The sequence below is a fragment of the Copidosoma floridanum genome, unplaced genomic scaffold (genome assembly GCF_036245765.1).
Source record: "Copidosoma floridanum isolate Cflo_tuat_1 unplaced genomic scaffold, Cflo_Japanese_pri ptg000029l, whole genome shotgun sequence".
In the NCBI taxonomy this organism is placed as follows: Eukaryota; Metazoa; Arthropoda; class Insecta; order Hymenoptera; family Encyrtidae; genus Copidosoma; species Copidosoma floridanum.
The window spans coordinates 5,298,607-5,320,516 of record NW_028321906.1 but is presented as its reverse complement, the minus strand read 5'-3'; the positions used below and the strand labels follow the sequence as shown (position 1 = coordinate 5,320,516).

The following is a 21,910-nucleotide window of genomic DNA, read 5'->3' as shown; positions in this document are numbered from 1 at the left end:
GAGAGCGGCGCCACCAGCTTCACACTTTCTAGCTCTCTTTAAGCTCTAGCCTCTAGCTCAAACACGAAGATTATTTGCATTTCTACTAATATTTTGTGCTCCTATTTATCGCGGAGAAAAAGTCCATACCACCGAAATGAGATTTTTTTAAATCAATGATTTTTTGCTCTGGTCCCCCGGTAGGTAGGTATACCTACTAAAAGTTCGTGAGCTCAAAACATAAGAGAATGAGCGTTGAGGTCTTTAATCATCTGATGTGGGTTTTTACACTCCACATTGGATTATATTGGACAATGTAAATAATAGAGAAATTATTTATTATTGTCCATGGGGAATTGATTCTATATTTCACCAGGTGACGGTGATGTCAGAGACGTCAACAACACACAATCAGATATGCCACTGTACGATAAACGGTTTTAACTGAATAATGTATCTATTTTCTCTCACACCAACATCAGAGCTGACAATGGATGGGCGTAGGTATAAGTATTGGCTTCTGTATACTGAGCGATCAATGGCAGTTAGTGAGCGCTGCTGTAAGACCGCTGCAACTTTTAAAGTTTTAACTTCAATAAACTTAATTTGCGTTCGCGTCCATCCGCACTCCGCTGACTCCGCTGACTCCGCATTTCCCTTTATCAAAAAGAGATGGCATGAACCACGGGTGCACGAATCGTGGACAACGTGAGGACGGACAGGTGATCGTTGTCATCGTCGTCCGGTCGTCCTAAGATATATTAAGTACCACACACCACACACTTCTACTTCATGATGTAACGCCCTCTTCTTCTTCTTCGTTTCCTCTAGTCACCTAATGAGTCTAATGAGTAAACTTACCAGTAGACAACTCGGCCTACAGTAAACAAGAAAGAAAAGTTATCATGTTCACATTGTTCACTAAGAACGCTTTATATAGCTAAGTACCTAGAAGATGATGGGGTAATGACCTTGCCTATAGGATATACCATTTATCTTCTGCTGTGAATATTCGGTTTCAGAATTTACTTTTACATCGTTCATTCCCATCTTTACCATAATTAACATGAGATGTAACATAAATAGCGTAATGAGAGTCCTAAATTCCGAGTGTGCTGACATTCGAGTCGTTCGACTGAATGCGCGTCAAAAAGATTATTATATATAATTATAGCTCTGGTATGTTGGTCCATGCAAAACATATTATGTTAACGCAAACGGGCAAGATCTACAACTCCTACAATGTCCAGGTTCAAGTAAAGTAAGTATACGCGCTTTCTCCAAACGAAACAAATATTCCAAGTACCTATATATATTGCATCTGATGGTTTTTCGGCTAGCAAGTATTATCCTCTTTGTACGGCAAATATTGTATTACCACAGACATATTGTATTACCTGGCATATATCGATAAGCCGTACGTATTTTCGGATATGTTAACAAAAAATTAATTTTACCATTAACAGTTAAAGTGGATCCCGATGCGTATAACATTAAGAGTATCATATGATTTTCGTCAATGATATCGTTGCCTCCTGTCTCCTTGAAATTCGATGAATGATTGTCATTGCCTGTAAGAAATTTTATTTTTAATAAGCTTACTTATATATAAGCTATAGTTTTTAGGGGATTCTGCAGACTATTGCAGACCTCCACTTTACCGACACCATCTAATTCCGTAACCTGCGCTGCGGTTTGTATTTTTTAAAGTGGAACCGCTTTGTTGGTCTAAAATTTAACTAATTCTATTTACCTACTACCATGTGAAGTTTAAATGGTTTGTCAGTAAACAATAGTAAATAGGAACTCAACATAATCATTTATTTAGTTTGCTCTTAAAATTAGTTTGCAGATCAGAAGCATCGACGCTTACTTTTATAGCGTGCCCAGCTGTAATATAATATTTCAATTGTAAATTGAGTAATTTTTTACAGGAACGGGAGCAAAAGTGTTGCTTTTGATTGAATTAAGAATAAAAAAAAAAAAAAAAAAAAAAAACCTTTGTACTTACTCATCACGGGAGCAAGTAAGGAATCATCCTTATGATCTGAAGGATTGATTGTTGATTATCGTTGGTGTTGCAACCTAAACACGAACGGGTTACTTATGCAAAGCGGGGAATCCCCAATCAGAGCAGAGCTGACATGTGTACATTTGAGTGATGTGAGACAAATAGATTGTGACTGTAACGTGTGACATAGCAAAAGCATTAATAGATATCGCCACACATACTGAAACAAAAAGGTTTCTGATCCCTGAGTCTCAAGGTCTGAGGGTCTGAGCTTCCATGGTTTTTTTCCACATGCCCTTATAACCTTTTACTCTTTTTACATACAATAATATTTATTCGTGGTATCATATCCTTTTTACATATTATAATCACTTTTATTTTTCGCTTGTCATTTACATTTTTATGTACTTATCCGCTGTTTTCTTACATCTTATCTATCTCATCTCCCCGATCACGCATGACCGGATTTCGAGAACACATCACAATTCTTTTTAACTTTTATTTCCTTTTTTTTTTCATTTAAAAGTAATCCTTGATCCTAAGTCGGTGTCATGAATTGGATTCCGGAAAAGACCATCAGAAAAAATCTGAGTGCCCCGACCGGGAATCGAACCCTTGAGCTGTGTCCTCATAACTCTTTCTTAGTAGGTTGTTGTGGTATACTTAAGGCTTACCATGCCAAGGGTATCTCAAAAGTTTCCATCGATTACATTTACAAGTAATATTTAATGTGGCATAATGAATCGAGGTAATAAAACTAACAAGACAGAAATCGAAGGCTTGACGTATCGAACTGAATCTCGAAAGAACCTTATAGGACGACCTATGAGGTCTTTTTGATTAAGTCAAAATATTATATTAAACCAAGTGACGTTCATTACGAAATGTTCGACACCGCATAAGACTTAATCCTCAGGTTTCTCTCTCATTTCCATGGTATTTTATGATGCATTTTGTAGCAGGTGTAACAGCACCCTTTGTTAACTAATCCTCCCTTGGCACGCGTAACTTAAGTTAAGAGGCTATACATTTTTATAGAGGTAAAACATATAAGGTTTGGCATGTAGAAACCAAAAGTTTCCTTTGCGATCGTTTGGTTAATTTTATTGTTTTCTAATAAGTTATCCGTCATTTCATACCTCAGCCAAGGTCACGTGGAAAAAATTACTGGGCAGTATTCCTCGTGGGTTTTTTTAGGTGAAAAGTTCCCCGTAGAAGCAGCGCCCATATGTTTCGAAAGATCGAAGATGATGTTTAGATGCTTCCGAAGTTCTAGCTCATAAATCTTCTTAACATTTTGAAGTATTGATAATAGTTTCCAGGTATGGTGTTTCAAAAGTTTCAACACGAGGAAAATTACCCGAATGGTTTTTCCCATGTGGAATAATTCCTCCAAACACATTTTTTTTTCAATTCAATAACAAGGTTTTTTTTTTAAATTACTAAATAAGTCGTATTTTTTCAACCTTAAAGTTTACTGGAATGATTTTTACCATCACCCTCTATATTACCTCTATGTGGAGGTTGTTGATTGATCCTAAGTCCTCGACTAATCCCTAATCCTAACCCTTTTAAACCCCTACCTATTTCCACCCTCATTCGACCTTACAGACGTGAGGCTTGACAACAAATCCCAGCCAGATTCATCTTTTGAAGTCATCCTATTCGGTAATCGAATCCTCGTCCCACTAGAGAACAGCCGTACCTCAGATTGGCTCCCAACCAACTAAGTTACAGCCTCTCCTACGTGATGTCATTTTAAATAGGGGTTACAATTAACTATTCCTCATTACTAACCAAGATTAATTAGTGTGGGTATCGTCATGTCTTCTATATATTCTCGAATTCTCCAAAGCTAGCTTTCTCCTTGATTATTAACTGTATTGTAGACATCAATAAGGTTCATCTTATTTTGTTGCCATTACGCAGAGTTTGGTCGGTAAAAGTTGTGATTCAGGGTGTCCTTATTGAACTTGTGATAACTGTAAAGAATTATTTTCCTCAACGTGTCATTGATCGTCATTTTTTCCGATGTCACGATTAGACTTGAACTGAGGATTTGCTATTAGGTACATACAAATCTACATCTAAACAATTTATATGAAACTTTACCCTTGACGAGTCAACACCATTTGACAGGGTCGTACAAAGATGTTGAAGTTTTGAAGTGGTTTGAAGTGTTACTTGGAGCTTTTTTAAAAAAAGGGTCTTGCACTATGAAACTAAGCGAGTTCAAGTAAACGTTTGAAGTACATAGTTTAAATTTCTCTCTTTTATAAAGGTTACTGTGATTTTGTTGATAAGAGTTGTTAGAATAACCTAATTTATAGTGCACCAACTGTTTTATCGTACTTCTACTAAACTGAACACTTTCAAATGGGAAAAGTCAATGTAAGAAGGCTGGTGTGTAGAGTGAAATAACTAGCATTTCTAGGACTGGAAAAAGCTAGTCCTGTTTTTGTTGATTTAGTTAAATTAAAATTAGTAATGTTTTTTTTTTTTTAAAGAGGAATTACCTTGATTAAAAAAAATAAGGTTATATGATAATTTTATTCGATATTGAGATTCCTATCCAATTGTTCCTTGAGATTGTATGCATATTTACAATTATTATTTTTTAATGAATACATCTCACAACTAACAGTGCTATTTAGCTGCAATGCAAAGCAAGAACTTGTAATACATAATTTAAATTCATACTCATAAAGTCACTCTACCATGAAATAAAATTAATTAGGTAATTATATTCCATAATACCATCTTCCAATTTGAACCGAAGCTTCATATTTTCTGTGTCTAAATGAGTATTATTACTAGTCTGTATCGATCACCTTATTCTGTATTACATCGCATTGCAATAATGGTATTGTTATATTACATACGTATATGTATCGTGCAACTGTCTATCAGCTACATACTTAATCAATTCCCGGAAAATAAAATCGAAGAAAAAATAACGTATGATTTAGTTGCCTGCGGAATGAGATTTTCGTGTCTTTTCAGGTAGAACTGTAATACAAAAATGAGAAAAAAATTCTTAATTAATTAAATTACATTAATTACAACATTGTACAAATTAACGAGGGTTCGCAATTGAGCTAAGCTACTAAGAAACAAAAGTGTTCTTATGTAATGAAAATTAAATTTTAAGTAGTGCGTAGCTTTAGCGCTAGGAATAATTTATTAACCGCTGATGCGTCAATGGCTTCATAATAACTTCATTATACATTTTATCTCTTGAAAACAAAACAAATTTTTGGTTATCAGGACTGTCGAAAGTAAGAAAATGGCTTGGTGTTGCTTGATGTTCAGTGTAATGATTTTAACAAATAATATCGTACAAATTCACATGATGTGAATTGAATTGAATTGAATTTCAATTCCTTCATTTGGAACTAAGTACTCGAATTCCAACTATTTAATATAGTCGAATACATTAAATAGTACGTACAATTATAAAATAATCTAAGTACTTACTAAATATATATCTATACCGTTACGGTATTTACGATTTTCAAACTATTGCAAGTGATATAGAATAATAAAAATAAAAGCAATGATAATAATAACAATAAATAATAATAGTAATAATAATAATAATAATAACAATAATAATAGTAACTAAAAATATGTGGAGTCTTAGGAACAGTGAAAGAAAAAATGAATTACACATGTGTTACTTCGATTTTAAATGGAAAAAAAACTATTGTATGAGAAAACAATGTATCGGTTTTCTAGTTAATTGGCGCTTATTATTTTCAACTTAATGATTGGGGGGTGGCGACAAAGGCCGGGTTTAGAGTAGAGCTCTCCACACCTTTCATTTTTTAGATGCGGAATTAGTAGCTGAAAATAAAATAAAAGATAAACATAAATAGTGATTGAAAGTAATCATGATTACAATTTATTACAAAAGAAATAAAATAAATCGACGTTTCTTACAAACATTAATCCATTCGTTTGTCTGCGACTGATACCAAAGTGCAGCGTAATAAAATTCCAAAATAGACTGCACACATTAGAAAAAGAGAAACAAAGTTATTGTTCAAATTCAGTCAATACATTTTATTTGTAGTCATTACTTAATTTTTTTGAAGTTATTATTATTTATTATTATTTACTACACATCAGTGTGACATTAGTTCGTTTCAAGTGCAATTGAATTTGGCTAATTACAAGTGTATACGAAAAATAGTTGAGAATTTTCATATATTTATCTAACTTTTTACTTCATTAACGGAATGAATCATTGCTGCATAAGAGATTGAAGTTTTAACAAGCTGTAAACAATAAAGAATTTCATTTATGTATGATTTGCTTGTACTTTTTTTCATAAACTTTTTAATAAATTCGTACTTTCCCAAAATTTTCTCTATTGAAAGCTATCCATTTTCCAGCGGTCAACGTGCATGGTCTTAAACTTCGCCACATCATTATTTGAAGACATTGTTTGACTTTCGGTGATGTGTGGTACCAATCGCTATGGAAACTAGAAATTTAAATAAGTCCAATGAAATGTCACGCGTTGTATAAAAAGTCTTTTTGAATAAAAATAAATTTAATAATTGGATGATAATTTCGTAAACGAAGTAATCGCTTTGTGATTAGAAAATAAACGTTAAGGTCGAAAATTTTTTGTTACAATTTTTGAGTTTATTAAATTTCTGATTCACTTATTTTGCCAATTAAAGTAAAGTAATTATATTATTTTTAAAACATAATAAAAAAAAAAACAAGTAAATCAGAAGTTGTAAATATTTAATACTGGCAAAAATTTTTTTTTTTCGGTAGTTCGAAAAATCACAAATTTTCGAACAAATCACAAAACCCACAGTACAAATAGTAGCTCCATTATTCATACGTGTATGTAAATGTGTATACTGTCACAAATGATAAACGGGAAAATGATTTAACATTAAAAAAAGTGAGGAATCCACTCACGCAGTATTTTGTACTTGCAAACTGCTATCACAGACTTTTTGGCTAAGTTCCATGTAGAACCAAAGATGTACCAAGGCCACAATGTACAGGGCTATAGTTCTTAAAACCATAGTCACATTTTCATTGAGCATGAAAATCGGAACCTAAAGAAAATCCATTTTCCCTCAAGACTTTTGTTGTTTACTTGATACAGGTACTCTTAATCTAAAAGCCATTATGTTTCGTACTCACGCATACTGCCACCACAGTAATTACCGTCATGTTTAAAATCAACAAGCAAATCAATCCAATTTTGTAAGAATCGTCCAGAAGCTCGTGATAGCTGAAAAATATTTGTTACTACATTTATACAAATTCACAATTTTAGAGGACTCGTGGGACAAATGATAACGAGTTTCTGGTTGTAAGCAACACCCAAGGGTCCCTTGCCACTGTGCTCTGATGGGACGCACAATAGCTATGTCATAATTATTTTTCAAGCAAATAGGCAGTAAATAGGTAACTTGGAAAACACGTTTCTGTCAGAATGTACTGTACAATAGTTATCATAATTAATTTTTTTTTTCAACCTTGGGCGTTTTTCGTGACATTTGGACGTTTTATGCAACCTCGGTAGGAAAAATAGTGTTCCCCTAAGGTTTTTTTATGCATTGTAACATTACCTGAACGTTGTTTTATGTAAAATGATGGCCTGAGTTATCATTTTGTAAGTTGTACTATCGTTATCATTTTTATTTTCATTATTATGATCAACACTTGCTTTTGTCGCGGCGTTTATCCTATACCTGAAAGTGTTGAAAAATGTTTAATGCCAGCTTATTGTTATGAAAAAAAAAAAAATTATGTAGCCACAAAAGTTTTACACTTACTGAACAATGACAAACAGTGCGCACAAGTGTTGGGTTAATTGTAGTATGAATGTGTCAAACGTTATGTGCACTTGCATAGCAAGAAAAAGAGCAAACGTATTGTACACAGTGAGTTCGACGTAATATTTTTTCCTGTCGATGAACACTTCGATGGGATAGTGAAGTCGTTTTGCTCTTATTTTGTCAAGAGGATTTATAAAATCAAGAATAGAAGGTATTAGTGGTTCGACAAAGAAAATGACTGCAGTGGAGTACAGTATAACTGTAAAAAAAAATGAATATCTTCAATCAATGAAGTAGTAAAAGTACTGTCGAGTAAAATTTATAAGCATGTCTTAGTGTTTGTATGTTCTATCATGTCTGCGAAACGCAAGTTTTTTTTTTCATTATGTGGGATAAACAAGATTTTCGCGTGTACCAACACAACCGTGGTTCAATCCCTCTTCTCCTATACTTATTCATTCATTTTATTTTTTGAATTATCCCGGGAGTAAATATATCTGTGAATGGACTAAAAATGTATCCATGCAATTAATTATTGATAAATGAATAAATAATAATTCATTAGTTTTCTCATGTTATTGGGTCATTGGGTTTTGAGAGCTTGGGTTATGGACTTATTTTGTATGGTTGCAAAGTAATGAAATAAACATTAATTAATATAATAACTAATTAACTTTTTATTAAAATTTTCTACGTGAATTTGCAAATGAAAATTGACATTACTTGGTAGAAAAACCATGTAATTTACCAAATTGTTACGTGGGGTTCTATGGCCTGGGATTGCTAACGAAATAACTACAAGGAGTTAGGATCAAGTACTTTATGAATATCAAAACGAGAGAAGAGGTGCCCTGAGCTTAACCGTTCGAAGCCAAGGACCTAAGTATACCCTTTACTCTCGACCGACTCTCTTCTTGCTAGGTAGTCCGGGAGCCAGGGTACTTTTCGTAGCCGATGGAGGTCTATGGTTGCACCAAAGTTTTTTTTATGTATTTTGATGCACTGAATCCGATTTTCGAAGGTGCTTGGCTGTAAAGTTGGCCGATTAATTGTTATAAACATTTTTTATAAACAAATAAGAAATTTTCATTTTTTTGACATAAAAAAATTTTTTTTAGATTCTTTGGCCAATTTTAAGACAAAAAGTATTCTTGTCATTTTTTCGTAAAACCCTTCGTTTACGAGTAAAAAATTCACGAAGTTTCGAAAAACAGGGTTTTTCACGAAATTCGACCATACGTTGCACATTTATTAATGCATATTTTTTAATCCAACACGGCTTAAAACTTTCGTATAATATAGTACTACAATAATATGGAATGAGCAATGTATGATTTGAATTGGATTTTTATCTAGCAATGCCTCATCGTTAGGTCTATTGCGCGCTTACGCGGTAAGTATGTACTGGAGACCACGCATGAGAGTTCATTATGTTTATTTATAAAGAGCTGCATTTAAACTTTCTTCCGATATTCTACTGTAAAAAGGAAAAAGGGTAAGTAGTAAAACAAGTTTATGCAATGCAAATGATAAACTGAGACTAAGAATTCAGTTAATTTAAGTTAATATGTCACCTAAATGCTTCATGTTGTAAAATGTACAAATTGTAGATAACGCAGATATTTGGGTTATTGGGAATTATTTATGCATTTATTAGATTCTTGTTGCTAAAAACATGATAGATAAATAAAAAAAAATTTTTTTCAAAAATAAAAAAAAAATTTTGTTTAAACAAATTGTTTAACAATATGCTACCTAACAATTTTTATGATGTGCATCCTTAGACATTTAAATAAGGAGTGAAAATATCGGAAGAAAGTTTAAATGCAGCTCTTTATAAATAAACATAATGAACTCTCATGCGTGGTCTTCAGTACATACTTACCGCGTAAGCGCGCAATAGACCTAACGATGAGGCATTGCTAGATAAAAATCCAATTCAAATCATACATTGCTCATTCCATATTATTGTAGTACTATATTATACGAAAGTTTTAAGCCGTGTTGGATTAAAAAATATGCATTAATAAATGTGCAACGTATGGTCGAATTTCGTGAAAAACCCTGTTTTTCGAAACTTCGTGAATTTTTTACTCGTAAACGAAGGGTTTTACGAAAAAATGACAAGAATACTTTTTGTCTTAAAATTGGCCAAAGAATCTAAAAAAAATTTTTTTATGTCAAAAAAATGAAAATTTCTTATTTGTTTATAAAAAATGTTTATAACAATTAATCGGCCAACTTTACAGCCAAGCACCTTCGAAAATCGGATTCAGTGCATCAAAATACATAAAAAAAACTTTGGTGCAACCATAGACCTCCATCGGCTACGAAAAGTACCCTGGCTCCCGGACTAAGGTGTTCTCCGACTGTTCCTCACTCTCAGCTCCTATCTCCTTATCTTCCCTGCTCTTCTATCCTTTAGAGCCCAAACTATAAGGAGGGACGCACGGATGCATAGCTCTATATGATATCGTACGTAACAATATTATCAGTAGACAAACTACTAATGTATATTTATGCAGTTATTTGTTTATCCATAAAAATCAACAAATTGTTAACTTGCTTCTTCTCGTTTATTTTGTTTTGAGTCTATTGGGTCGCGTGATTTTGGGAGCTCAGGTGATTGGTTATTTATTCGATTTATTGTTTAGATGGCTTGGTATAAATTCATGGTTCCGCTTTTTGGAGACCTGCACTGCTCCCGCCTCTGACAGCCTGCCTACCCTTGTCAACGTCGCACGTGATTTCTTTAAGATGGACGTTAGAAGTCTACGTTTCTTGGGTTTCCTTAAGCGCACCTAACCTATTCAAACACGTGTGGGTTACTGTGTGACCACTATGGTAAAATAATTTCTGATTTTTACTACAGTGCGTAAAAAACGTTGCATGGAGGAGTCTTATTAAGATATGTATAACGTGAGAAAAAAGACGTAAGTGTCAATATTTCGACCGTCGGCAGTTCGTGTGAGCTTGGAAAAATTACCAATGTAATAATGTTAATATTACCTGCGTATGCAATCGTTAAGATCCGTCCATAATTTCCATGTTTGCGTAAAATCTGTAGTTCGCTAACGTCAAAAGTCCTCCAATGACTTGAAGTTTCTTCAATTAAATAGTCCATCTACATTTAGTTAAACAAAGAAAAAGTAAAATAAAATTGAAATATTATCAAAGATAATGTATTTATCAATCTTTCGTATCGATTAAGATTAATTTATTGAATGATTTAATATATTAGCTTAAGATTACACTCAAATAATTATAATAAAAAAATGAAAGGTTTTGTTTAACTTTTGTCTGAGCTAACAAACCAATTATTCTCACTTCAGTGAGTGATACTAAAAATGTATTGTTTAGACAAGCTCTAACATTATAGGCCAAACCGTAACATTTATGGTTTGGTTTTCACGTCATTGATTCTATTTAAATTCTGATAATTTTTGTTTCAAGTACATAATATAAGTGTAATACAGAGTTTCTTCAGTTATTTTATCGTTATGTTTAGGTTTTTAGTTTAATCAAATAGAAATGAGTGCATCATAAGTCTACTGAGATTTTAAAAATATAATGATTTTTTTTACTCATTAAATAAGCAGTTGAAGAAAATATACATTAATATATTCTAAACATATACTTACTATCTAAAATTTACAATTAGTTTTGTAACATCTTGGACATTGAGTGTCAATTTTAATATACAATGTACGCATTTTGTGTTGTCATTTTTCTGAATTATTAAATATTTGTCGACTTTATAGACAAATTATGGAAAAATATGTTACAAGGTGCTTTGATAATTACACATGCAATTTTGGTGCAACGATGGTGCAAAATTAATTATAACGTACCTTTTTTTTGTTGAGTAAGAACAAACTGTATTTAAAAAGGGTCCCCAAAAAATATATTGAGAAACTGCTGATTTCAAAGCATATATCAATGTGATGACCCCATTCTTCTACAAATCTGATAGCCTGTAAAAAGTTTTAATTATCTACCAACGTTATGCATCCCCTTGTCTTTACTGATCCGCTTGATTTTACTCAAACAATCAAAAGTTTCATTTCGAAATGTAAAGCTTTTGACATGGACCTAAAATGTCAATAAAAACACGTAAAAAACTGATATATATATTTTTTTTAATTTTTAGCACAATAACTATGGCTTAATTATTTTTCCATGTAATCTTTTGAACATGAAACCTTAAATGGTTGTCAACTTTTTGAGATAATCGAAATACACGTTAAAGTGGATACGTAACGTAACGTAACATGCGCAATGAGACCAAAATTCGTTCTACAAAATATATATAGACTATTTATACGTAGTGACATAATTACATAGTGACAATGACTCTGTAGACACAACGAATGTCTTATTTTATATGCTATGTAGGTGTCATGTGATTTTTGTATTTAGAAAAATTGTATTGTAGCACTGAATCTGTATTCAAATGCTCAAAAACAATATAAAATGCATTTTTGATATGTACATTTTCTGATAAAAACTACTAACTAGAGCTATCAATATGCTCGTTACATAAGTTATGGTTATTATTCTTTTTAAAACAGTTTTTGCATTGTTATCCCTAGTTACCAAACCAACATATTTTAAAAATTTAAAGTTTAATTTATAGTAAGGATTAGTTAATAAATCCATTTTTCGATCTTATTGAGTCGAACAGCTTAAAGTGCGAGGCGTCTTTTGTAAAGAACTTTACTTTGCAAGTGATCGAATGTACAGAAATTGTACTACGAATAGTAGTGCAAACGTTGCATAAATGATTGGAAGAGTGAAAAATTCATCAATTAAATATTTTATTAAAATAATGCTGATGTGGTAGGTCATAAGCTATCGTTAGCAGGTTTTTGTTCTGCGGGTTGTAAAAGTACAAATATTTTTTTATTCTCAATTTGGGCCATAAATTTTTCATACCATAGTCTACACTGCATTGAAATATTTATAATATTTGAATGATGACCCTTCTGCGACCCCGAAAATATCCATTCATTTATGAAATAGCCAATTAGAGTTTATTGATTTGGTAGTATTCCCATTGACTAAGTAAAAATTATTTTTATACATCAAAAAATTACGTTATTTTATATTTACAGAAAAACTTTGTAAAATTGTATCAAAATTCATATCTAATGTCGGAAATTAAAGTGAGTTCCTTTTTACAAAATAATATTTGTTATAATTTTTAATGGATGCATCTCGCAACCCGTTGCCCAAACTTATCGATTTTATTCTTAACACATTTTTGGCATCTATACTTCAAGTAATGCAATATATTCTATCTCGTTCAATTATTATTATAGCCTACACGAATGTCCTCAATTTGTTTGTAGTAAATTCAAATAATGATGTTGTGATATTACGTATTGATACACATCGCCCAACCGTCCGTCAAGCCCATGGATCGATTCTCACAAATTGGGGACAAAGAAAAAATTACATGTTACTCAGTTGTCCATTAATTGTGATTTACGTATCTACTAATAAAATATAAAGACATAGAATTTGCTCGCGAGAAAAAAACTTATGAACAGCTTCACGAAGAATTTAGAAATTGATCGCTATATAAATGAGAAACTACGTTTATTTTAACGTTCTGATGCTAAATTAGGATTTGCAATTGGGCTGCCACGAAGAAAGAAAGTTGTGTTCGCGTGATGAAACTATAGTTTTGGGTAACTTTTTACGTGTCTGCGGTTTTTCTAGGCTTTGTTGTGACCTGAACAAGAAATTTTAAATATTCGCTTTGCGTTCAATAATTTTGGTGGATGCACGAGCTTATGAAGCTACGTAAAAATGAAAAAAACAGCCGTTAATATGCCTATACGTATATGGGAACTCTTGTATGTCAGTAGTAGAAACTTCTTTATGTAGACATATATTTTTCACACTGTAAACGTCATAAATTATATGCAACGGCGGAAGCTGGCTTCCGTACAGTCTCACAAAAATGGACCTTATTAAAAGGTGAATAAAACAGTTATTTAAATGTGAGGGAGAAAACAAGAGTGCCATTTTACATTGTGCAGAAAAAAAGTTTTGGAAACGATTCGGTGTAACAGTGACGTACTCCTACGAGGATTCATTATTATTTTTTATTTAATCGATTATATGTTCTTTTTTTTTTGTTTTTGCATTTTTGTTAATAACTTAAACGAGATTGCGGTCACAATGATTACGTAATCACCATTTGAAATTTAGCATGTACGTATATGAGCCGTCCAGTTTGCAGATAAGAGAAAGTGTGTCAGAAAGTTGTACTGTTCTCTTCATCCTACTTTGCTTTGACTTATCGGTACTAGGCTTTGTGTATGTTGTCATTTCTTTGATGTATTTTAAGTACGATTGCACCACAGGAGTACCCTTTGTTTTTAACGAAGAAATAAGGGCATAATGCACAAATCGTCTTTTTCTGGAGTAAAACAAATTTCGAACCCAATGTATATCACATACCCATGATCTTGGTATGTTCTATGTTGTGCATTTATTAGATACGAATAGAGATATGATGCTTCTTTTTTAACACCAAAACACAATTTAGTCTTTTTATGAATATAAAAAAATTAAAAATGACAAGTTTTTCGTGTATCTCATTTTTTTTTTCGTTGAAATTTTAGATCACAATACATGTACATATCAACAATTGTATTTTTATTGAAGAACTAAAAAATGGTTCTCACGACTGATGTTGAAATGGTTGATGAAGTTTTGCACGTTTAGGTTGAAGGCAAGCACAAGGAGTCCCTCGGATCTGGTACTTGTCCAGGTGACATGTACCATCAGGTACCAAATTTATTATTACTTCATTCATTTTTATACGTAATCCTCTTTCGTCCAGAATTTTAATTAATTTTTTTGACAATTGCGGTAACATATTAAACCTACAATAATTTCAAGAATGGAAAAAAGTTTTACACCTGCAGTTCTTCTTTAATCACTATGTATTAGTATATATAATGATAATTTTTTTCTTTCTACAAATTGCATTTGTATTGTTATCTTGTGTGCTTGTTTGAAAATAATTTCTAGGCAAATACATCGTTGAGCTATATATACGTTATAGCAACAAAACAACATGGAAACTTGGACGTTCTCGAGCTGAAATGAATCATGTTTGATTAGATAGTGAATTTACTCTCAGTTTCTTCCTGTGTGCCGGAGAGCAAGGGTCGCTGTACTGTATCTTCCATACATGCTGAAGTTGACATTAAAATAAGTGATTATTTTTCATAAAAATTGTGCGTCATATGAACACAAAAAGAGTTACATAATTGGTGTTACGAAGTGCTTTTTATCAATGATACGTACATAATCAAAATGTAAATCAATTCCAACTGTAATAAATAATACGATAAATTTCATGTAAGTTTACGAAAAAATCTAAATGTTTTCACGCGATGAACGCACATTACTATAGTTACTCGTTAACATTATACTATCAACTTATACGTAATTTTACAAAAACAGTCATGCATATAGAAAACAAAAACTCAAATTATTTGACGTTTCCCTATTATTTGACCTCATCACTCCTTATTATTATTTTCTTGACATGATAAACTCACTTCGCATTCGGTCAAATTATAATCTGAATATATAAGCGGGTATACACCTTTATAATAAAAAAAACTGTATCATTGTAACATGCTCTGTATTCCAAACAATGAACATAGAGCGTCCGACACGTCCAACCGGTCATGAGGTTTTTGAGGCCGCAGCAACATCCGAATATCACATGCATCGCATGCACTAATACCTATATACTATTGTTACAGAATCCGCGTGCGAGTTGTCGATCGAGTCACCATCATGTCAAGCGTAAAGGTCCTCGTGCTCGTTTTGCTGTTGGTGTCCGTGGGCCACCGAGTCGAGGGCTTATTGAACATAACGGAAGACGCCCTGGCCGCGAGTAGAAAAATGCTGGAGGAGATCGAAAAAACGCACTCGTACTCGAGCTTGGCCGAAGCGAACGACAAGCTGAAGAGCATATCCGAAATATTCTTCGCGTTCTGCCGCAGGAGAAAAACAGCGCAAGCCGGCACGTTCGTCGACGACACCTCCGCAGTTGTCGGCCGCGCCCCGGACTCCGTGAAGCTTGCCGCCCTCGAGTTTCACCAGCTCAGCGAGGAGGTGTTCCGCGACTTGGACTTCCGGTACGCCCTGGACGACCTTTACGAGGACAGGGCGCTCTCGGACGCCTTCCACAAGTACCCGGTGAACGAGCTGCGCGTACTGCCCGCCTTTCTGTACCCCTTCGTCGAAGGCAACAGCCGACACTTGTTTCGCGACCAATCCTACGGGGACATCATAGGGAAATTGCACAATTTGCCCGTAGCGGTTGATCAGAACAACGAGAGCGTGCTCAGTTTCATGAGCAATGACGGGACTCAGGTTAATTATCTCCACTCCAAAAATATAACATATGTATAATCCACCACCATTTCAAAAGTATATACTCTCAAGTGAGAATGGTAAAAAATTGAGGGTAGGAATATCTCGAAACCATACTATTCTGAAAATAGGGAAATCTTAAGAATGGCAGTTTTGAGAATTTTCTCTTTTGTAAAGAGGAAAAACGCCGAAGTTTTACCTATTTTCACGAGAGGAAACTTGAAAAAGAGTAATTTTACGTTTTTACCATTTTCAAAACTGGAAATTCAAGTTTATACTTGTGAAAATAGGGAAAACTTCGGCTTTTTAATCATTTCAAAAGAGAAATTTTACGTTTTTACCATTTTCAAAACTGGAAATTCAAGTTTATACTTGTGAAAATAGGGAAAACTTCGGCTTTTTAATCATTTCAAAAGAGAAATTTTACGTTTTTACCATTTTCAAAACAGGAAATTCAAGTTTATACTTGTGAAAATACGGATTTCTGCTTTTTAATCATTTCAAAAGAGAAATTTTATGTTTTTACCATTTTCAAAACAGGAAATTCAAGTTTATACTTGTGAAAATACGGATTTCGGCTTTTTAATCATTTCAAAAGAGAAATTTTATGTTTTTACCATTTTCAAAACAGGAAATTCAAGTTTATACTTGTGAAAATAGGGAAAACTTTGGCGTTTTTACTCTTTTCAAAAGAGGAAGTTCTCAAAACTACTATTCTTAAATAGTAATTTCGAGACTTTCCTATTTTGAGGATAGTAGTTTCAAGATATTCCTATTCCTACCTTCAATTTTTACTATTTGGACTTGATAGATACAACCAAGAAATTAGTCGTGACATTTCACTAATTTACCGTACGAATGGATCAATGAAAATAAGTCACTTGGAGAATTTCATACTTTAGTGTACCTAGTACCAGAAATCATTTCTTAATTATCATTGTTAATGTTTTGAAACAAAAATATTTGACACTTTCGCCCCACTATATTTCACCGTCACTTTCGTTAAAAAAAAAAAAAAAAAAAAAAAAAAAAAAACAATATCTTTGTTGGAAGTACCGAAACATATACTATAGTTTAAAGTAAAATATCGTCACCATTCGTCTGTATAACTGTATACTTCCCCAACAGCACAAAACTTCTCAAAACATTTTAACAACATTTCGAAAACGTTTTTCTGACTTCACAATATTTAAAAAACACGTTTTTAAAGCATAGAGTTTGAAATAGTGATTTTTTAATCATATTTTAAGTTCAGAGAGTACAGTTAATCTGGATGCATGAATTGCATTTACTTGGTGAATAGGTGAATAATAAGAGTCAAGTACTCATGCCCGTTTAGGCAAAAGTGTGTCCCAGTCACTTGAGGCAGTCGCAGCAGCAATTGATTTTCAACTTGATCAAAAGAATAGCGTTGTTCGATGCACAAGTTTACACGACGAGCCAGTACTCCTTGGCAGCTTACAAAGTATTCTTCAACGGTACATCGCTATTGCTGTCCAATCATTTAAGTATATACTGTGTGACAATAAAACAAAAGGTTTTTCCCACACTTTTTCGTTTTCAGCACTGGACCATCTTCGCAGAGAGGATAAGTTGGATTTGCAGAGGACACCCACTCTGTGGAGGGACAGAGATGTCGTAAAGAGAATGACGCAAATTGAGTTTGAATTCGTGACCAGAAACCGAAAAACTTTGCAATCCTTCAAAGACTCCATGGCTTCTCTCTCCCGGGACATGTGGAGGTGCGATGTCGATGAGTACTTGAATAAGGATGAGCCCCGCGAAGGTGGTCTACTTTATACTTATAAGTCCTTTGAATAATCAGCGGAAATTTCGTTGCGAGTTTTAAACTATCATGGCACGTGTCAAAAATTTTAAGTTCGAGTAGGTGTGAATTGTTGCTTCGATCGATATTTTGTTCGTATACACTGGCTTCTTTGTAAGAAATGTACTTAAATATACCTTGTACCTGAAGTTTTTTAAACTTCAATTTTCTACACGTCTGATTTAACATTAATTTCTAATTTTAAAACAATCAAATAAATTCGCGACAGATGTTTTTCCCGGTCATGAGAATATCACTTACGTTAGTATCGGAAATTGTGGCGGTAGAGCGAATTTCAGTAAAAAATGAAAACAACAAAACGTGCCGTGGATTCTTGATGTTTTTCAAATTTTTGGTACTCGCGGTCAACGGAATGAGCTAACAAAAAATGTAAATGTATATTTACAAAAGTGATTCAATCGTTGAAGGTGCATCGCTCGTGAAAATGCGAGTATTTCAAAAATACGTGGCGAACGAGATCGACCTCAACGATCGCAAGTCTTGCATGAAAAAGTGCTCCCAGTACAATAAAACGAAATTATACGGGTGTTACGATCAGGGCGTTTGCGCGTATCAGACGCCGTGCAACGGTACTCTCTGGAATTGTGACAGTCAAATTCAATCTGACATACAGCTCTGTCTTTCGGTATGTACACTAATTTACTATTTTATAAGGCATGTTTTACTATAGATTGCCCTCTTTTCCACATTTTTCTCAAAAAAATTACTATTTTTAATGTATACTTTTTTTTTTTTTTTTTTTTTTTGCATTACTGATTCTAAAATATTTGTTATTTTATCTATTCTATAATTGTAATTCTATACATCGACATTTGTTTCCCACCGTTTATAAAATTTTTATACGTTCAAGCTTGCTCCATTCATAGAATTTTTTTTTTTACTTTACAAATGAACCTCTACAGAAGAATTAATTGTTTTTGTCACTGTACACATTTTATTGTCACTTTTTTTAGTCCTTGCGTTCAATTTGATTTCAAATTAGTTTAAAACTTGTAAGCCAATTTCTTTTCATTTTATGCCATCGCTTTTCATCTTCCTTTTACGATGCATCTAAGTTGGCAAACATTTTTGGTGTATGATGTATGTTTATTTTTTGTGTTTTAATGATTGTGCACTTCATTGTTCATTATTTTGTTCATTTTTTTAAGTTATATCTCATGCTTTTATTAAATAACATTTAGCCACTTAAAATTTTTTTTGTCCTTTTTTCCAGTTGTTCTATCGCTATATCCCTAAATTAGTACACCTTTATTGTGCCTCAACTTCTTTTTATTATGGGCAAAGGAATTACATTATTTACATATTCTGTTTTTGTATGTTTATCTTTCCATCTCTCATTCTCAGTCTCAAAATATACTCCTCCCTGTAACTTTCAATCGACATCTATGCTTCTTCCGCATTTTATTTTGAATTTTTTTATCATTAATTAAAAAAAAAATTTCCAACATCGTTATATAAAATTGTTAATCGCATGAAAATTATTTCATCGACTTTACAATAAATGTAAATTTGTTCGGCAGAACGAAAATTCCAAAACAAGGTACGAATACATTGAAGTGAAAGGTAAAAAGCTAGGCCAAAACTTCGTTGGAATCAATAACACTGATAGCTGCAACAATACCCTCGTCAAAGTACAAACGTGGCATCGTTGGCTTGTCAAGTGCAGTCATTGCATGTGTACCTGTGAAAATTCGGCAAACGACGACAGCTACTTCAATTTGAGACCAGTGACATCAAACATGGATTTGAACAAGTAAGAGTAATCACCACAATTTTCAATACGATATTTGTGACGTAGCAACGTTTTTTGTTCACTACAGCGTCGTCGTGGGAGTGCGTTTTCAAAGGAAAAATCAAGTGATGCACGTACAAATACAGCAAGGAAAACTCATGCCGAACGGAGCGATCGACGAATCGACGGTGCAGTGGAAGGAAATGGACGAATACGGTATAGCCGATCCAAGCGTCACGGCTGGGAAGGACTTCCATCCGATTTCGTGGAGCGAAAGAACGTTGTGCCTGGACAGCGTGGAATCACCCAGGGAACATCGCGTTGTAACGGGAGTACGATTCAAAAAGGTTAACGGTTATCTGAAATTGGAAATTCGAGAGACTGAATTTGACTTTGCAACTGGGAAATTAGTAGCGGAGTCGAGCCAGTGGTATTCCAATAACGATACTCTGCGAGAGAGGTAATACCCCTTCAAACCTGTTATTCGGGGCGGTGCATGAGACTTTTTTTGATGCTTCATTTTCATCAGCGTTTATTTAATTTGGTTTCCTTTCTGCTTATCTGAGAGAAGCTAATGTTTTCCACCATCTGTGGATACATATCTGATAACGCTGAAATTTTTCATACGCTTTTGGCCATGAAAACAATATGATTATATGTGTGTTTAATATCATACTGGATCTATAATGTGGTTGCCATTACAAAATGATGGATTAACTTTTACTTTATAGCATTCTCGATATACCAGAGAGTATCGAAGGGTAATAATAATAATAATAATAATAATAATAATAATAATAATAATAATAATAATAATAATGATAATAATTATGGTCGCATAATGAGGTATTGTTTTGACAAGCTTCAAAGATTTTTAACGTGGACTAAAAAGTATACAAACAAATTAAAAAAAAAAGTTTTACAAACTTAGGTGTGAAAATATGTTTCAAAAACTCAATTGATTTTAATTACTATGCACAGTAAGTTCAATGTAATAAAAGTTATTTTTTACTCTTTAGTTCAGTAAATAGAAACTTTTTTTAATAACAATATTTATTATTATTCTTATAATAATGTATTGTTACATTTTAATTTATTTATCATCAAGTATATAAAGTATCAGTCTTGATATGGACATTAGTATAAACTTGACACTAGTATAAACATTAGTATATTAATCTTGCAGTTTTATTTAACTTAATAAAAATACATTATAAAAATCATGGCTATACTTTTCCATTAACTTTAAGAGTATAAACTATTTTCGATACTTTCGTCCCTATTATACTGTATCATTTAAAAACAATTGTATTGTTCCACATAAACGTTTACGTGTGCATATTTATTAGGACTGAAATAAATTTCGAGGACCCAAACGATTATGAAACTACTTTGACGTCGAATCGGTATCTGCGCTTTACCACGAGTACTTTGGAAATGGATGCTGGACAAAGCACTGTGCCTTTTATAAACATCCGTTCTGTGCAATCCAACCCACCAGCGCCGCTCTCCGGTGTTGGAATTTTTCTGAGAAGTGACAAACATTATGGGAACATTTTAATGCTGAAAATATCAACGTATAATGTTGAACCTCACATAACGTTGTAAATATTTGGATATACGAATCTCTGAATAGCAATAAACTTTTATTACATAAGTTTTTTTTATACTTCATTTTCATGTATTATATTTAATAATTTTTACGGTCACTCCTACTCCCTATGGTATCTCGAGATAAGGTGTGCTGCGTCTCATCTTTTTTTGCAACACAAAATGCAAAAAATTTCTTAACCGACTTGGTCACCCACCCCAGTGCATGCCTGTACATTAAAAAAAAATCCATTCATCATTCGTTCGCTGCGTCATTAAATAACTGTAAATTCCAGAACTTCTGAAACAAAATTAAGATACGCAAAGAAATAATAATAACTTGAATTTTTTTGCAATTTTTTTAATGATGAAAATGAAATTTGTCACTCTCGTTGAGGACAAGATTTTTTTCACAATGACTCGTTGTATTAGACGTACTTCGCGTGAACTAAATCATTGTGACACTTGATAAAATTTTAATGTTAATAAATAAATATTGAATGAAAGGTACAAAAGAGTTAGTTGGAAAA

General features: G+C 33.1%; 2 protein-coding genes across 2 annotated transcripts; one reads left to right on the top strand and one right to left on the bottom strand.

Annotated features, from left to right (window-relative positions):
- Window positions 1-6,207: 6,207 nt before the first annotated feature.
- Window positions 6,208-7,842, bottom strand: LOC106641776 (4-vinylanisole receptor-like). Its single transcript, XM_023389518.2, has 6 exons — window positions 7,801-7,842; window positions 7,594-7,716; window positions 7,163-7,253; window positions 6,932-7,074; window positions 6,347-6,479; window positions 6,208-6,270 (listed from the first exon to the last, which is right to left on the bottom strand). The coding sequence occupies exons 2-6, from the start codon at window positions 7,632-7,634 to the stop codon at window positions 6,208-6,210; spliced, it is 471 nt and encodes a 156-aa protein (XP_023245286.2). The 5' UTR covers window positions 7,635-7,716; window positions 7,801-7,842.
- Window positions 7,843-15,606: 7,764 nt separating this feature from the next.
- LOC106641819 (uncharacterized) lies at window positions 15,607-21,447 on the top strand. The gene is made up of 7 exons (XM_014356353.2): window positions 15,607-16,212; window positions 17,552-17,690; window positions 17,777-17,998; window positions 18,466-18,683; window positions 19,579-19,811; window positions 19,879-20,250; window positions 21,140-21,447. Exons 1-7 carry the CDS (start codon window positions 15,631-15,633, stop codon window positions 21,396-21,398), a joined length of 2,025 nt encoding a protein of 674 aa, XP_014211839.2. The 5' UTR covers window positions 15,607-15,630; the 3' UTR covers window positions 21,399-21,447.
- The last annotated feature ends 463 nt before the right edge of the window (window positions 21,448-21,910 follow it).

What these genes read in the sequence shown, in the direction of transcription:
- LOC106641776 (XM_023389518.2), bottom strand. Translation starts at nt 7,634, where the DNA reads ATGATAACTCAGGCCATCATTTTACATAAAACAACGTTCAG. An exon ending in TTACATAAAACAACGTTCAG is followed by an intron (nt 7,254 to 7,593) that starts GTAATGTTACAA and finishes AATATTTTTCAG; the next exon opens with CTATCACGAGCTTCTGGACG. An exon ending in TTGCAAGTACAAAATACTGC is followed by an intron (nt 6,480 to 6,931) that starts GTGAGTGGATTC and finishes TTAAATTTCTAG; the next exon opens with TTTCCATAGCGATTGGTACC.
- LOC106641819 (XM_014356353.2), top strand. Translation starts at nt 15,631, where the DNA reads ATGTCAAGCGTAAAGGTCCTCGTGCTCGTTTTGCTGTTGGTGTCCGTG. An exon ending in TCAAACATGGATTTGAACAA is followed by an intron (nt 19,812 to 19,878) that starts GTAAGAGTAATC and finishes TGTTCACTACAG; the next exon opens with CGTCGTCGTGGGAGTGCGTT. An exon ending in AACGATACTCTGCGAGAGAG is followed by an intron (nt 20,251 to 21,139) that starts GTAATACCCCTT and finishes CATATTTATTAG; the next exon opens with GACTGAAATAAATTTCGAGG.